We start from the raw sequence: 18,778 nt of genomic DNA, 5'->3' as shown, positions 1-18,778 counted from the left end.
AGTATTTGTTGAAATCTTTTCATAAATGTTTTTATAAATCATTTGCAGTATCCTCTTTATACAGCATAGTTTTATTCTTTATAATGGCTGAGTTTGTTTACAATTATCAGTGAACCTTGATGTTAATGAAATAATATTAGGAAAAAGAAATGCCAGATACTTGCTTGCAAACAGTACATACCAAGAACAATCATGTTTGTAGAAGTCACAAGTAAATTTGAGCCTTTGTCTGGAGACAAGGGGTGTAATGCATATGCTGAAAGTGTTGCCCTAGGATAGCCTGTGCTGTCTGCATAGGATAATAAGGGACGGCACTTTCTGCTGTATGGTTATTTTTGCTTAAAGGAAGTTTTTTTGTGCTGAAATGCTGCCAATGAAGAAAGTGTCGTCCCTAATTTAATAGGGATGTCTTGGATGTCTCTTTATGCTCATACACATTAAGCCCAGTTTCCTCAGAACGAGCCTCAAATTAACTGTCACTATTTCAGCATAACAGTAGGGCTGATGTGATCATAGAAGAGAAAAGTCGTCTGACCAACCTTGCCTTCCCCATACCGCCAGTGGTCATGTCTCTGCATGACCTTGACCTTGAACGACCTTCCATTGACCTCCGACAGGGGTTTCCATTGATCTGCATCTCTGTAAGTTACTTTGTGTAGTATGTCAAAATGTATACTATAATTGCTTTGGTTGAAGAGAATTCTTTCCTTTTTCAGAAAAAGCACACTTTAAAGAAAGGAGAGCATGTATCTCTTCTCACAGGGTGGCAATTGACTCTAAGAATGAGCCTTATTCCAGAAAAACTGGGCAAAATGCATGTGGGTAAAGTGTATGTAATCAACTCTAGCTAATCCGGGATGACACTTTCCCCCTTAACTGGATTTTCAATAAAAACAATACCATATCATTGGAAAGAGTTGTCCCTGATAAGCCTTTGTAGATTTCACAGGCTTATCTGGGATGACACTTTGTGCACATTAAATTAATTAAGAAGTGTTTTCCCAGAGTTAAAATGATAAAATATTGGTTAACCAGTCTGTGCAGACAGTACAGCTGAACTTGGTGTCTCCAACTCAAATTTCCAATGAAATATAAGTATTTATTTTATATAACAAAATAATTGTTTGTCATAGTATTTTAATGTAACAATTCTAAAATCTTCAACCATATTACTTCTATCATAGTTATAAAGTACTTTCTGTGGAGAATTGTGAACATGTGACAATGAGTGATCCATGTTTTCTTTCTAGCCATGTGACAGCCGCCATCCCCATTTTAACGAGGTGGAGGGCACCTGCAGGTCACAGAGTCTCCATGATAATCAGACAAAGTTCCGCTGGCGCGTTGGTAGCCATGGAAACCTGAGTGACCTGGACTCTGACACCACTGTGACCTCCACACGACAGCGGACCCTTGATAGCATCTACTTCACTGCAGGTATGGAATCAGAGCAAATATTATTTATTTACCTGAAAATATTTGTTGTTGTGTTGTTGTTGTTTTTCATTGTTTTCTTTTTATTGTGCAATTCTTTCTGCTATACATAGTTTGTTTTTGTACTGAGTAGCTTATATTTGTGTATTATTTCTTTTATTTACTTATTCAAATATATGGTAATAAATAAGCCTTTAGAATACAATCTACACTTTGAACATATCTAATGGTTAAATTGCATCCATTTAAAGAAACCCATAAGAATCTTTCTATTACTTTAAACAAGCATTTATTTCTCCATTCTTCATGATATCTGTCCATGCCTCCAGTACCACTGTTGAGTATCCATGTCTGTTTAATGTGTTATGTTCTGTATTTTACATGACATGGTCTCTTTGTCTGTCATACTCTCTTAAATAAAATACTACAAATGTTAATAGCTGCTTTTCTCATAACTTTCAAATTTTCCTGATTCCTATATATCCTGTATATTGCCAGGTACCAGTGTACAGTGTTTTGCCCGTGCAGTCAGTGTGAGTGGGGAACCAGGCAAGGAGACTGGCAGTGCCGTGGTAGCCATCAGCCCCAGGGTGGGGCCATGTCAGAGCCGGGCTGGAGCAAGGGAGGAGGGGCAGCCCTTCCAGGCATCACTGAGATACATTGGTAAAATAAAAATACAACTGCATATTGTTGGGTGATCAGATTTGAAATACAGTTATTTAGACTATGGTAAAATCAGCCTAATTCACCAATTATTCATTCGTTTCTGTATTTAAAAAAAATGTAATTAATTAAAATTGTTCAGTTTTATTTTATAATTTTGTGTTTCATATGCCTCTGCACTTCTTACTTATGACATATATGAATTCCAATCTTAAAACAATTGAGCACAAAAATGACTTTCTGTTTGACACGGCTCTAATTTTCAGGGGGTGATGAAGGCTCAAACACTCACAGCATCCGTTTGATGGTGGAGGTTCCACACATAGACGGCACTCTTCCCATCGTGTCCACTAGGCAACTGTCCAACATGGCCTTCAAAACACCGGGGTCAAGGTCATTGCTACACTGCAGTAACATTGGTTTCTACGGTGATGCTAATGCTAATATTACAGGATTTGGTTTCCATGGCAACTCTTCCAGGTTACCAAGTGACAGATATCTCTATGGATACAAAATGAGAGATGGGGTCAATCCTGTCACAACCTTATTTTATAGGTAAGACAAGTTGTGTTTGTTATATAAGCCTGTAGATGGAGTTAGATAGTTACTCTGTGGTTGGTCAGTCCTAACAAAATGTTTGAAGTGAATTACTTGCATTATATTGAAGGGATCATATTGAAACTAAAATTGGTCATCAAATTCAAGACACTTTCTCTAATTCCCAGTGAACCACACATTTGTGAGTTGTTTGCACTTGAGCACAGATAACATAGCTGTAGGTGTGCTTTTGAGCCTCCTTGGAAAACTTGGCTTAATGCAGATACTTAAAGTGTCCTCCCAGATTGGCCTATGCAGTCTGCAAAGGCAAATAAGGGAAGACACATTCTGCTGTTATGGATTTTGTGTGTGTAAAGGAAGTCACTTCTAAACAAAACAACAGTTTAGACAGGGAGTGTTGTTTTATGATTACCCTGTGCATAGTGCAAAAAGTCCAGCTTTTCCAGAATGAAGCTTTTTAGTCAGGTTTTTGTCAGTCTCAAGTTTTGTTTTAGAAATCTTGATGTGAAGTCGTGTCATTGGAAGTTTGAGGCCAGTTTTGACCTGCCTACTCTGACTAGTGAATGTGGCGGCCGTATCGAGGTGGACAGCCAGGTGAGCACAAGTAGACAGTGGTCAGTGAAGTTAATGGTTTGGCTCTGTGAATTTAATGGTGCCGATAGTATGATTTAGCCTTGTGCTGGGAAAACTGAGCATGATGCGTTTGCGTCATTTAGTGTTGTTTCTGATTAGCCTGTGCATTATTCACAGGCTAATCTGGGACGACACTTTACATACTTGCATTATCCCAAATTTGCCCACAAGAAGGCTGAATTGAATCAGCAGTGATGCAAATTAGGAAGGTTTATGTTTTGGGTTGCACAACTACAACCTGAACTGATAACAAATATATCATGCATTAAAACATTGATTGTGACCATATATTTTTATGATTGGATTAATTGAAAATGAAAAAAGCCTATTAAAAAATAACCACTAATTAACAATCCTTTACCATTCACGATATGCACATTTACTGTGATTTCATAGTCAACATTTGCTCTAATGACCAACCCTTTATCACTGGATGACTGTTAGGATACACAAATGCCAATCTGTAATTTATTTCAATTTACTATCACATTCCCTTTGCCTTATTTTTGTCTTTTACTATGATTTAACAAACCTCTTAAACTGAATATTATCATCTTCCATACTTATTTTTTTGTCTATGATTTATTAAACCTTCTCAACTAAATGTTATCGCATTCTGCTCCCACAGGTTTCCAAAGAGGATATGACAGTGCTTGTATTGAAAGTGCCTGTGTTCTTCTCACGACTGCACTTCCAACCGGGCCAACATTTGGAATGGTTACGTGTAGACAGTCACACCACGGCACAACTTCGATACGTCTACACTACACCCCTGCCTTGGCGGACTGGTTTGCAGTCAAACATTGTCTCATCTGGGCTGGCAGGTATGGTATACCAGTCTTAGAGGTTGTTGTGTCTGACAAACCCTTAAAGCTTGGAAATGAATGTTGAATATATGAAAATGATAAAGGAAACCAATAAAAAACATTAATTGCAGATATAGACTTTGTATTTATTAGAATTGTGCATTCAAGTATTACAAAATGTGTTCCCTGTTGCGAGTGGAGCTTACTCTACTGGTAAGTTGTGTTTTATTTGCAAGTAGCAGAATGAAAGAGTATGCAACCAAAACCTTAAGATCTGTGTTTTGTTAAGTAGCTTCCTAGATACATGGGATATGTTTGATACATGGCAAGATGTTCCCTACCAGTATAAATGTAGAGGACAGACGTCTTGTTGTCATGGATATGTTGTTGTGTTGTACAGGCAAAATGTTCCCTACCAGTATAACTGTGGAGGATGGATGTCGTGTTGTCATGGAAATGTTGTTGTGTTGTTACTGGCAAGATGTTCCCTACCAGTATAACTGTGGAGGACAGACATCTTGTTGTCATGGAAATTTTGTTGTGTTGTTACATGCAAGATCTTCCCTACCAGTATAACTGTGGAGGATGGATGTTGTGTTGTCATGGATATGTTGTTGTGTTGTTACAGGCAAGATGTTCCCTACAAGTATAACTGTGGAGGATGGACGTCTTGTTGTTCTGGAAATGTTGTTGTGTTGTTACAGGCAAGATGTTCCCTACCAGTATAACTGTGGGGGACAGATATCTTGTTTTTATGGAAATGTGGTTAAGTTGTTCCAGACAAGATGTTCCCTACAAGTATAACTGTGGGGGACAGATGTCTTGTTGTCATGGAAATGTTGTTGTGTTGTTACAGGCAAGATGTTTCCTACCAGTATAACTGGGTGACAGATATCTTGTTGTCATGGAAATGTTGTTGTGTTGTTCCAGGCAAGATGTTCCCTACAAGTATAACTGTGGAGGACAGACTTCTTGTTGTCATGGAAATGTTGTTGTGTTATTATAGGCAAGATATTCCCTTCATAGTATAACTGTTGGGGACAGACATCTTGTCATGGAAATGTTGTTGTGTTGTACAGGCAAGATGTTCCCTACCAGTATAACTGTGGAGGATGGATGTCTTGTTGTCATGGATATGTTGTTGTGTTGTTACTGGCAAGATGTTCCCTACCAGTATAACTGTGGAAGACAGACATCTTGTTGTCATGGAAATGTTGTTATGTTGTTACAGGCAAGATGTTCCCTACCAGTATAACTGTGGAGGACAGACGTCTTGTTGTCAGTGTTACCACAGAGACAAGTTTTAAAGGAAGATTTCATTTGAAACATCAAGGTATGACATCTTAAACTAAAGAGCACATTTAAAACAATTTGCTTAGCTTGGGATAATTATTTTTGCTGTTTTAGTGTTTAAAAATGCTTAATATTGATTTAACTGTTCATACAAAATTTAATGAAAGTATTGATACACTGTTCATTTGAGAATGTAACTGTTACATTAAGAATGCGCATACTACAAGTTTGAATGTTAAATGAATGCAATGTTTATGCATTGTAAGATGCAGCAGCAAACAGTACAGTGACGTCCCTTGGCCGACCTGATCTTGTTGTTGACCTACGTTTGGTAGCTACCACTGAGGAAACAACTCAACAGCACTGGCAATTCATCTTCAGAACGTTGGTGAGTGATATTTATATCTTTAGAACATTTTTAGATATATGTAAGTTCAGCACATGTATTAAGTAAGTACGAGCAGTATATTCAAAAACAAAATGAGAAAGTGTTTAATCGTTATGCAAATAAGTTTTGCAAAATTAATTTTATGCAAATCTTCTAATCTATACATCAAACAATCTTGTAAAATAACTGTGGAAATGTTCTTCTCCAGCTCACAGACTATTCTGGAAAGTACGAAATATCCTTGTTACCATGTACCACAACCAGCGAGAGTCCTGGACCAATCAGCTGCTCACCAGTCAACCCTGTGACCTTTAACCTGCCCCTGACCTTGCAGCCAATCAGTGACCTTGTTCCCACACGCCTGATCCTGGACACCAGAATGAGGCTGATGCGTAGACGGGAGGAGTGGATGGAAGGGGGTGGGGCCAGGCCTGTGGACCAGAGTGTGGCCTTTGCTCCTGGTAAAGTGGGAACTTAAGATTTATTTTATGCTAAGATTTAAAATTTGTTGAAAATACATTTGATATTAATAATACTTAAGTTACTTATTTAGGGGAATATTTTTAATTGTAAAACATACTATGAATTATAATATAAAACAACAATTATGATTTGTGTGTGTGTGTGTATGACTAGGCTAGTAATTAAAGTGAGAAAATTTTCATCATGTCAGCTAAGTGCGTTCGAAAAAAGTATGTTTTTTAACTACTTTTGTGTGGTTAATGGTAGGTTTTAAAATTATGACTTCATATTTTAGCTTTTTCTATTATATTCATATAAGAATTGAGAAAAACTTTGTGAAAAAAAGGCTTAATTGATGTGCACTCCACGCAGGCTAATCAAGGACAACACTGTCCACTTTTATGTAATTTTTTGTTTAAAGGAAATCTTTTCTAAATGGAAATCCAGTCTAGCTGGAAAGTGTCGATACTTTACGTACATGCATAAAGCCTTGTTTTCCTTAATTGTATGCACAGATGCAAGGGCTGTAACACTCAGTGTTTCTCTACAGGTGATACAGTGTATGGTAGACTGGACACACAACCACCTCACCAGTCTGCAGTTGTGACTGTGAGCCAGGTGTTAGTGTGTTGTGGCCGGCAGGGCTACATTCCACACTTCAACCCACAGCACGGGCTGTATGGGTGTGCAGGGCAGACTGAGAATCTGCACACTGTCCTCCGGATACTGGTAAGTAACCTGCACACTGTCCTCCAGATACTGGTAAGTAACCTGCACACTGTCCTCCGGATACTGGTAAGTAACCTGCACACTGTCCTCCAGATACTGGTAAGTAACCTGCACACTGTCCTCCGGATACTGGTAAGTAACCTGCACACTGTCCTCCGGATACTGGTAAGTAACCTGCACACTCTCCCTCAGATACTGGTAAGTAACCTGCACACTGTCCTCCAGATACTGGTAAGTAACCTGCACACTGTCCTCCAGATACTGGTAAGTAACCTGCACACTGTCCTCCAGATACTGGTAAGTAACCTGCACACTGTCCTCCAGAAACTGGTAAGTAACCTGCACACTGTCCTCCAGATACTGGTAAGTAACCTTCACACTGTCCTCCAGATACTGGTAAGTAACCTGAACACTGTCCTCCGGATACTGGTAAGTAACTTTATGTATCTAATTGTCATAGACAGTGGTCAACCAGTAATGCCTGTTGCAGGTTATTTGAGCAGTGTTCTGAAAAAACTTGTCTTAATGCATGTATGTAAAATGTTATTCCAGATTAGCGCGTGCAGTCTGCACAGGCTCATCAGGAACGAGACATTCCGCCTTTGCTGGATTATTGTTTAAAAGAGACTTCTTTAAAAAAAAATACAATTAAAGGGGAAAGTTTGGTCTCTGAATAGCACTGCACAGGCTAATCTGGGACTACACTTTACACACATACATTTAGACCAGTTTTCCCAGAATGAGGCTTATTTGATGTATTTTCTATAATCAGGAATTTTAAATAGCTGGCAAGCTCAGTATGTGTTGGTAGAGCTTAGGCTGCAAAATCCAAAGATCTTGAGGCCACTCCTGAGCCCTTCCTCATAATTTGTGTGAAGGATGGGGGAAATCATTTCGCCCAATTTTACACCAACAATACAATGATATGGTATTATAGAAAACATATTCAATACAGCAAAAAATCCAAGCAAAAAACAATAGAACTATCATGAAATGAAGTTGTGAATTATATTTCAACTAAGGACCGGAGTTCTTACTTGAAATTTCAATGAATAATGAAGCAGTTTTAAATAATATTTTATAAGCACCAGACATTGAATACAACAGGTTGAAACAGATTGAATACAATTTAAGTCTTAATTGTAACAAATATGGAAAGTGTTAAATAATATATTGACAGCCCGTTGCACCTTAGAGCTGTGGGACGGAATCTGTTTTTGCAAGTCTGCGTTAATTGCTTCTGATATGCTGGTATTTTAGACTAAACTGTTATTATTTTGTGAAACAAAGTTGATGATGTAAATCTGTTTAATGTTGATAAACCTTGCTTTCCTACACACATTGTTCCTAACCTTTCAGGATGTAGATTCTCCCCACCTGATGGACCGCCAGTACAATGGTCTGCACTTCAACGCAGAATCCAGTCTCACTACCACCACCTTCACTCACACCTCCGATGGTTTCTTGTTTGATCCCTCACCATTATTCAGGGTGAGGAAATTTAATCTGTTAATATTAATTTTAAAAAATATTACCAAGACTACTGTAATAGTGTTGATATATTTCTGCATAAATAAAGTTTGTTTTGCTAGATGATTTTTACATGGTAAGGTATAATGAACAATAGGTTCCTACATAGAAACACGCAAAACTTTATGGCTGCAAGTTGTTCAGTTAATCCTACTTTGAATGAACTAATTGGCCCTCTTGTAATAAATATTTCATTTAGTTATTTATCACATAATCTTCCATATTTTTTTAAAGGGTCAGTAATTTAATGCAAATTAATTAGGAAAGGATCAGACAACTACTATATATATATATTGCATGTGCATACAAAGCCATCCCAGATAAGCCTGTGCAGTTTGCTTAGGCTAATAAGAAACAACACTTTTTACTTAGACTGGATTTTTGTTAAGACAAAACTGCCTTAAAATAAAAAATTTAGTAAAAGAAGAGAGTAAAGGCTCACAGAGTGGATGTTAAATCATTTCTTTTTACTCATGACTATATCAATCATGATTGTCTCCATTTCAGGGTGAGGAGAAGTCCCTCTGGTTTGTGCAGGTCATCTTCTCCCTGCACACAGACACTCACACAACCACGTCTAGGACGAGGAAACTCCAGTCCACTGAGTCTAACAAGCGTGAGAAGGGACCCGGTGATGATTTACCCTGGACAGGGACGGGCATACGAGGCACTAACATGGCTCTGCTGGTCCTAGATAGGGAGGGAGAGCCTGCCAAGAAAAGGGGCATCCAGTCAGACCAAATCCCTTTGCAAAATGACGGTCAGCTGCCGATAATAGCTGCATTGATAGGTGCTGGGGTCTTATTATTGATAGGCCTGTTTATTATTGTGATATACATTCGGCATCGCAGAAAACAGACCTCCCCACCACCCACTCCGTCAGGAACCATAACTGTGATGTCAACATCACCTGGACACACAAAAGTTATCTCCAACAGTCATACTTTCAAACCTGGGAATCCATCAGAAGTGTGATGCTTGCCTGTCCAGTTTGATGTTTTTGCAGTTTTAATTCCAAAAAGTCTTTCTTTTTTTAACGCCCATTTAACAGCCTTCAAAGCCTGCTTACATGCAGACCAAACATGAGATTGCACACTTTTTTTTTCAATTAGTTTAATATGTTAATATTGAGGCACTGGTTTTGTGGCATTGCCTTGTTTCTTATTGTTTCCATAATTTCTGTGCCATCATTTGTTCAACAAATTGATACATTGTTTGCCCATCAATGTAACCCAGAATTTTAAAGAGCCATACTTTGTGACAAGTGCGGCACTCTTGTCTGTAAATACCTAAAGTGTATTACCGATAATTTGTATTAGTGCTTATGAAACATAATTGTCACCTGTATAATTGTCCTTATTAAAAAAGAATCATGTGTGAAACCTGTTACATACATTTGAGTGTTGTTATGATATTTTCGGGTTTAGGAATATGATGTACATAATAAACAGTCGTGCCACGCTAAAATGGACATATCCAAACAACGTAGCTCCATATATAATATGACTCTGTGTCCGTTTACTATGATAAGGATTATAATGTCAGTTTATGAGACCAAGAAACCTTGCATGACTTCATAGCGGACATTCAAGCTCCTGACCAAACTGAATATGCTGGCTGGACTGGAGCTACGCTGGCTGCATATGGCAAAACAACCATTTTCACACATCGCTGCTCTCATGTTAACAAGTATATAAGGAGCTTACTTGAGGTAGCTCAACATATAACATGAATTGGTTAATTAAAATAAAATGACAATCTCTTTTGAATAAATCATTTATTCATCACTAGATAAAATAATTTCTTATAAATTGATTGGCTTGAAAAATAATCTTAATATAATTCTGTGCAGTTACAGGCCCATTGAAGGGTGTTCTGAATTAACATTATTTAAGTTCCAAATGCCCATAGCATGTATACAAAGGACATAAGTGTGAACAGCGTTTATTGTGCAGATATCTTGATTCTTCATATTTAATCAGTTTTAATTTGTGTATTGTTATGTGCAAGCAAAGTGAAGCTCTTGCAAGAAGCTACCTCGTATATAATCAGAATAGAACTGTCACGTGTTCATGATTGCTCAGTTAAAACGAGAAAGTACCAACTTGATATCATGAATGTGATATTAGAATGAAATATACCAGCTTCTAAGAAATCCCTGGCCTAACTAAACATGTATATAATAAAATATGTTGGAATTGGAGTTCAAGGAAATGAGACTATGTTGTTGTATAGAGAATTGTGTACATTTTTTAGATATGTATATATTGCAATTTATAAAATATTGCTCATTTTGTGATCAACCTAACCATGTATTATAATTCAATAGTTTGCCTATTTTACATGTGCAATATTTTGCAAGTATGCATAATGATGCACATAATTATTTTGCCACATTACTAGTATATCTTGAGATTATTATTTCCGATGGGGATCAGAGTTTAACTGTGCCAAACATATACTAAAATACTGCTGATTTTGTGTGTGCTATGTTTATGTGCATGCTAATAAGAAACTTAAGTGAAGATTTAATGGTTCAATACTATCCAATTTCAATGGTTGATAGTGACCACCAAAATATTGTATAATGTTGATGATCTAATGATACTTTCATATATCTATGGTGTTTTTAGGCACCGCATGTACTTGCCCACTTATCTATGCATGTTGACAATTCAAAGATTAAATGTTTTTAAAACATTTATGTATTATAAAATTATGTTGTTTCTTAAGTTATTTTACAATCTGATGCAATGTATAGACAGTTTTGATTTGTTTTCATATCTGCATATAAGAATACAGTCGTGAACAGTAAGCGTTTAAGTGAGAGAACGGACATTTTATGAATGAGGAGCATGATTTGGTTTTTTCTCAGGTCATAATGCCAGACTGGATGTATTGTTAAATCTTATGGAAGGGTAAACACTTGTCTTTCAAGATGGTAACAGTATGTGAGACACAAGTAGGTTGTATTGTATGTAAAATACATTTATTAAAAAAGTTATCTGTTGACTGTTTGTGTAAAAGTGCTGCAGCATGTTCATTACTTAGCAACGTATTTAAAATGATTATAGACTGAAATGGTAGTGAAATATCAGAAATCATTTGTTACTTTAAAGGGTTTCTTTGAGTTTTTTCTCTTCTTTCATAGTGTGAGTTGTGAACGATATTAAACTAAAGGATACAGATTAAATGTTATGTATTCAATGATTTGGATTTATTTACCCATTTTACCTGTTATCTGTACAGTTCACAGTTTCATTAAAAATACCTGTAAATACGAATGAAAGAAAAGAGTAACACCATGCTAAAATACATTTTTTATTTCTTGATGTTTTGTGTGTGTTGATTGGAATATTGATTTGTTTATTGTTTTATAAATGAAATATGTTGCCTGCTTGAAATGATATGTTTTGTTGCAATAATTTGTTATTCATTTTGATAGAAACAACTTTGTACAAGATTTACATGCCATATAACATGAGCATTCCAGTAATAAAGCCATGAAAACACAGCTACTTGTTTGTATTGGCTGATCTGTAAAACTCAAACTTGAACACGAGCTTTATGTCTAATAAAATTGTTTTTATTTAAAGAACAGCAGTGAAATAAAATGATGCAAATACAAATAGTTTCATGAATGTTAAAATTACCTAATTGTATATTTCTGACCTTTAAACGAGGACTCCTATACTAAATTGACCAGTATTCACACATATTATGCACTGTCCACCCAGTGTTGTTGTAAATAATCCTACATAATAAGGGTAATCACACCTACATTATAAGGGTAATCACACCTACATCATAAGGGTAATCACACCTACATCATAAGGGTAATCACACCTACATCATAAGGGTTATCACACCTACATCATAAGGGTCGTAGCAGATCCGTGGTCTAGTGGTAACACACTGACTTCACAATCCAGAGATCGCTGGTTCGATTCCCCGCTGCACCTAACTTACTAATTTGTCTTTCGCATGAGGCGTTAAACCGAGGTGCAGTGTACTAGGTGCTATACACCGGGCACTAAAAGACCCAGGGTCATCTCTGGAACAGGGTGTCTCCTGTATCTTGCACTATCCCCCGTAACCAACTAACACGTCTTTCTGGGGGCGATGGCCATATGGGAGACAATCCCGGTGCACTCGATAAAAAGAAAAACAACATCATAAGGGTAATCACACCTACATCATAAGGGTAATCACACCTACATCATAAGGGTAATCACACCTACATCATAAGGGTAATCACACCTACATCATAAGGGTTATCACACCTACATCATAAGGGTTATCACACCTACATCATAAGGGTTATCACACCTACATCATAAGGGTAATCACACCTACATCATAAGGGTTATCACACCTACATCATAAGGGTAATCACATCTACATCATAAGGGTTATCACACCTACATCATAAGGGTTATCACACCTACATCATAAGGGTTATCACACCTACATCATAAGGGTAATCACACCTACATCATAAGTGTAATCACACCTACATCATAAGGGTAATCACATTTATAGAAGCATACGAGCCTTGCTATGGGAAACATGATTTAATGCATGTGCGTAAAGTTCCACACTAGCTTGCAAATCCGCTTAGGCTAATCAGAGAAAACATGATTTTTTGCTCAGAAGAGACGTCGATCCTTTCTATAAAAAATACCATCAACGAGGAATACTTCATCCCTGATTAGCCTCTGCAGATCTATGAAAACAATACGCCAATGCATTAAACCCTGGTTTCTAAGAGCGAGACTCGTGCATACTCATGTAAGTTAAAAATGGCAGCATTTTTGGTATTTAGCAGTGATAGGACACAGAACGCGGACGCGGAGACATGGAAACCCGGCCTTACTCGGCGAGCCTTGCCCTGTAAAACCTTTCTTCAACTCGGATAAATTCAAGTACCTATCCACACTAACATAGTCTTCTCTATACTCCATTTGCTGCCGGAGCAGTTTCAGACAAGCCTGCAGATTCACGCAGTCTGGTCAGAAGCTACCCTGTCGGCTAACGAGACCATACAGCCTTGTGTGACTTTACATGTTTATAGGGAACAGGCTAGTCTGGAGCTGTGCTCGCCCATTATGTCGTAGGACCTATGTTTGCATTGCGTGGCTGATATTGTTATCTTAATTGTTAAGCCTAATGGATTATTTACGCCTTGATTTGTTACGACCCATCTTGAAGATAACCCATTGTTGCAAGTGTTTGTTGCTCCAAGAAACTCGTTTTTGAATCTGATATTTTTTTCGGCATTGGATACACAAATGCTTCTGTCTTAGATAATGATGCCCTGGTTCAATGTTTTGGTGGCTGGCATCCAGAGTTATCTGCAATATTTAGTCTTAAAGGCAACAAAACATGCCCAGAAAATATTAATCTCTTATGAAACAATAAACTGGCTATCTAAAATACAGAACAACAACAATGAATATACTAATGTTGAGCTTTCCTGATCGGTATGTTATATTGAAGTAACTTTTTTTCAGATAGTAATTTTATAGAAAATGTTTAACATTAGTTATAATATCTTTACTGTTAAAACAGGAAAAATATGTAATTAACACCATAAAGATAGTAATTGTTTTGTAGATCAAAACCATACTGAACTTAATTAACAGGTTGTCTCTATTGATTTCAAACATTGTAAGTGAAAGTTAATTTTAATATAAATTATCTTGACAATTGTCATTACATTAATGCATAATATTAAAAGTTAACTGAGAGTCACAAACTGCGCATTATTGCATAATTAATGTGTTGTTTAATAAACATAGTTTGTAATACTTCTGCCTAAAATCTATAAAGACTGGGCCCTATCCCCACCAGGCCACACAACCTCTAAAGATGGCGCCTGGTTTAGGGTCTGGAAGCCCAGGACTTTTCCATGCCTTGTAGTACGAAATGAGCCTGGTTCTGGGAAAACTGGGCTTAATGCATGTGCACAAAGTGTCATTCAAGCTTTGCCTGTGCAGTGCTCTCCTGTGCAGGAATAGGACTTTCAGCCTTTATGTTTTAAAGGAAGTCTCCTCTAATCGAAAATACAGTTTAGGTGGAAAGTGTCCCTGAATAGCCTGTGAAGATTGCACAGGCTAACTTTGAACGATACTTTATTCACATGCATTTAACCAGGTATTCACTGAACCAGGCTCTAATGTGTCTCTGGTAACACATGGATGCTGCTTATACCAGGATCTCCTCTCTGATAGCAAGCTGTTGATGAGATAAACCTCTTCCACAATCCATGTGAGAACATATTGGACATGTGTTTCTTGTTCCACAGCAGAATGGTAGAGGCATTACACAGGCAATAAAACAGCTTAATAGTCTATGATAAAGCAATCCGCGTCTTAGTTGTTTTTCGTCCCTCTTAGTAACTGGCTGTTTATAAAAATTGTGTAAGGATTCTGTAATTGAATAATAATAAGTTGTGACTTTGGGTGTTGTATTATTATGCCTGTTTTTGTTCCTGAAATAATAATAGGTAGTTTATTAGATTTTCAGTATGTAAATACGATACATTTTTGCAGGTTATTCCTTAAAAGAGTTTGACATGTGGCTACAGACGTTATCTGTACATTTTTACTATTTATTTCAAACAGCTTCTAAGAGATTTGGAGCCATTTTCTTATAGTTGTTTTATTATTAAGATTAATGAATGTAAAATATCATCTTCACGTGGCTATGCTGTCTCCTTATAATAATTTACTCTGATTTGATAGCAAATAACGCAGTCAAGCCAGGATCTACCATGTCCACTTAAAGTCATGCAGGTTTCAAGTTCTTATTAGCGGTCAGGGTAGTTTTTAACATGACGGTGTTAATGCACAAACCGGTCTGAAGCTAAATTGGAAGCACATATGCTATAGAACCCTTTTTTAGTATGCGTTTTTTTATTATCATTTAGTACGCTGCTTATATAACAATCGGTGTGCAATTTTAATATAGATAACAAGTTGCATCACGGGGCTTTAAGTTTAAAGTACCAATTTGTAAGCAAGCAAAATACCCCCTCCATATCCGTCAAATTAGTGTTTAATAAACATGGCATGTGAATTTTTAATTAATATGTAACAATGGAAGAAAAGACTACTTAAAATATTTTCACTAATACTTTTCTTATTCACAAAGATAGCTGGCTTGATTGTTATTTATCTGGTCATCTACATATTTCATTATTGCTTGACCGTAAGATTGACCCACCATTGTGAAGCTGCAATTGCCGACTGATAAATTACTGTATTTAATCAAGGAATGGCTACTTATGACATAACTTATCTTTCCCCTGTATCCACATGTATAATTATTAGAAGTTTCTGATAGCCAAAAATTACATTAACACTGTTCAAAGAGATATCACAGAAATCAATATCAATAGATAAAGCCCGAGTAATTGCCTAAGATTGGGGGTGGGGGTCAACCCACTGGATGAGCAGACACCTGCTGAATGAGGGTAATCAATGTACTTTGTTCCAAGGTATTGGAAGAATCCTCATGGAAATAATAAATTGATTTGTAAGGATAGAAAATTACATGCCTTTAATTGCATCAGCGTGTTTTAATGTGTGAATATTTTAGTCTTGTTATTTTGTCAGGTTAATAATTATGAGGCTATTAAAACATTGAAAACAATACTTGTGTTTTTCGTTTTATTTTGTGTTAAAATAATGAATGTAATTTACCTTGATTAGACTTGGGGTCAGCCTAATTTATTGTGGTGGAAATATTGCTTTAGAGAAAGAAATTAGTTTATGAATTATAAGTTTTAAAAGTTTTGTTTACATCCATTTTCATGATGGCTTATCAGAACTCTGAGTATATTTGTTTGTATAGGTCCCTGTATATATCTATTAATGATACAGAGAGGATTTGCAGGATTTTTAATTTAATTCTTTTTATTATGATAAAATGGCTGAATCTTCTTTGAAATTTAATATTTGATTATTAATTTGAAATGTCTCCAATAATATTTCAAAAATAGACTGTAAATGTCCTGACCAGACATTAGCCATCAATTCAAGTCATAAATTCATTAAATTTGTTTTAAGATTGGAAATTCCCCAACTGAACGTAATCACAATTTGTTCAGCTGAAAGCTATTTATATATCATTTTGCTCATGGTTTTCACATTATTTGGATGCTGGTTGGTGAATGTTGTTGCATAATTCACAGATGTCCTGTTTACCAGGGTACATGACCCCCTGCTATCTCTCATTAAGGAGATACCCTATCTCATTAATTTCATTTTGATCCAGGGTTGGTCCCCTCTGACACAGCAAAACTGGATAACCAACTTCTAAGGTTTCCATTAATCGATTTTTGTTTCCCCTGCAGATATATATTTTGTTCTTATTTCATTTCTTTCCAGTTAATTTGATAAATTTATATGTTTTGCATCAAACCTATTTTCACTTAACCCTTAACCACTTAGATATCTATTTTGACGAAATGTAGTCACTAAGAAAGTTTAATTTAATTAAAGACATTTCTTACTAGATTTTTATTTTCATTTCCAACCATTAGATACGTTTGAGCAGCAAACAGCTTAAAACCTATGTTAAAATCTTTACCATGCCACAACTTATAAAGGTCATATCAATGATGTGTTGATATAATATTATCGGTTTCTGCATATGTGTGGATGAATAAATCTTCGCTGAATTGCACTACATTGCCAGATTTTAAAATAATGCGAAATATGTTTAAAAAAAACAACAACATATAAAGCTAATCATTCTGTAGAATTATCCGTGACATTTCATAACATCCGGTCCTTAGCACTACCTCATAAATAACATTGGCTTATTTATCAATGTATCGCAAATAGCCGGTGGCGCTCTTGATTATAACGGCCGTGATAACGGTAAAAAAAGTACCGGTATATTTTCAGAATTTCTATGTGATACAAACTATGTCCAATTAGCGGGATCATATGGTGCTTGAATTCAGTGGAATTGTTCACTATTTGATAAAAGCAAGAAACTTGGCACATTTGTAGATTAAAGTATTTTATTCATTTTTAGCTATGGACCCATCTCCAATTTTCAAAATGGCCGCCATTTTCAAGATGGCCGCCAAGATGGCACCCAAAATTTAGGAAATTACATGTTACTGCCATATTTGATTAAAATATTCTGTTTTTGGCATTGAAATTAGCTGTTTTATGTTATAAATTAATTAAAATAAGTTTCTACATGAAAAAAATTTATTTAAATATTGCATATAAGTCAAAATGGCTTCCAAAATGGCCGCCTAAAGTACCAAAAATAGGATTTTCCTACTCCAATCTATAATTTCAATATTCAACGAACGTATGTCATATAAGCAAGTGTTTTCCTTTTTTGTATTAACAGATATCTTCATTTGTATAATATTCTCAACATATTGTTTCAGTCTTAAAATAAAGAAATAACTGCATTCAACGAGTTCACTCTTCCAGACCTTAAAGCTGCCTTAAAATCTAACCGCGGTCACATCTTCCACCACATATGGTGCTTGTACTCAGTGGAATTGTTAACTTTTTGATAAAAGCAACACACGTTGATCATTGGTAGTTTAAAGTATTTAAGACACAATAGGCTATGGACTCAATTCATATTTTTCAAAATGGCCGCCATTTTCAAAATGGCCGCCAACCTATCAAAAAAGGAGAAAATATCGAGGTGCTGATTTTGTGTTGCGATCTTGTACAAATCAAATGAAATATTACAATACTTTATTACTATTATGCTGATAATCAAAAATCTTTGCAAGAAACACATTTATTATAAGTATTTTGTTAATTTTGTACTTTTTGTAACGTGAAAAGGTCATTTTTTTTTGGGGGGGGGGGAATTATGCTTTTTTGGCAAATATTCATTTACTGTAATAATAAATAAATCCATAAAGCAGATTATCATGGTCCGAGAGCGCAGGTGTTTATTGCAAGTTTTGAGGCCAATAATTTTTGTGTATATTTGAAAAGAAAATTTTATATCCTTCCAGAAAACCCATTTCTTAAGTGTCACAGCCGTGCATATCAATGATTTTTTTTGGGTAAAATCACTCAAAATCTAAAGTTTTCCCTCTGATTTCTGGAAAAATTAAATAAATAGACATTTTCAGTCATGGGAATTTACCCAGGGTTTCAGTTTTGGGGTAATAAATAGGTATCAGAAACCTTTCTGATAATTCAGAAAAACAAAAAAAATTCCATGTATTTTTTTAAGGGAAAAACCACCAAATTTTGCATTTTCTTCATGTATGGTTAAAGATGCA

The 18,778-nt window shown here is 36.0% G+C and overlaps 1 protein-coding gene across 2 annotated transcripts in view; it reads left to right on the top strand.

Annotated features, from left to right (window-relative positions):
• LOC127879383 (FRAS1-related extracellular matrix protein 2-like) overlaps positions 1-18,778 on the top strand; it is a 326,727-nt gene that overhangs the window by 118,493 nt on the left and 189,456 nt on the right. Inside the window, exons 14-25 of one of the 2 annotated variants that reach the window (XM_052426163.1) lie at positions 489-641; positions 1,251-1,437; positions 1,933-2,097; positions 2,364-2,652; positions 3,150-3,249; positions 3,917-4,112; positions 5,326-5,427; positions 5,654-5,775; positions 5,984-6,236; positions 6,788-6,966; positions 8,326-8,457; positions 9,004-12,010. In XM_052426163.1, coding sequence (XP_052282123.1) covers positions 489-641; positions 1,251-1,437; positions 1,933-2,097; positions 2,364-2,652; positions 3,150-3,249; positions 3,917-4,112; positions 5,326-5,427; positions 5,654-5,775; positions 5,984-6,236; positions 6,788-6,966; positions 8,326-8,457; positions 9,004-9,471 — 2,346 coding nt within the window. In that variant the 3' untranslated portion in view covers positions 9,472-12,010. Of the gene's footprint in view, positions 1-488; positions 642-1,250; positions 1,438-1,932; positions 2,098-2,363; positions 2,653-3,149; positions 3,250-3,916; positions 4,113-5,325; positions 5,428-5,653; positions 5,776-5,983; positions 6,237-6,787; positions 6,967-8,325; positions 8,458-9,003; positions 12,011-18,778 lie in introns of those variants that run through there. The other variant, XM_052426164.1, reaches the window with a different exon arrangement.

This window comes from Dreissena polymorpha, chromosome 4, assembly GCF_020536995.1.
Source record: "Dreissena polymorpha isolate Duluth1 chromosome 4, UMN_Dpol_1.0, whole genome shotgun sequence".
Taxonomy (NCBI): domain Eukaryota; kingdom Metazoa; phylum Mollusca; class Bivalvia; order Myida; family Dreissenidae; genus Dreissena; species Dreissena polymorpha.
The sequence above is the reverse complement of the archived record's forward strand: the minus strand, read 5'-3'. Positions and strand labels throughout refer to the sequence as shown.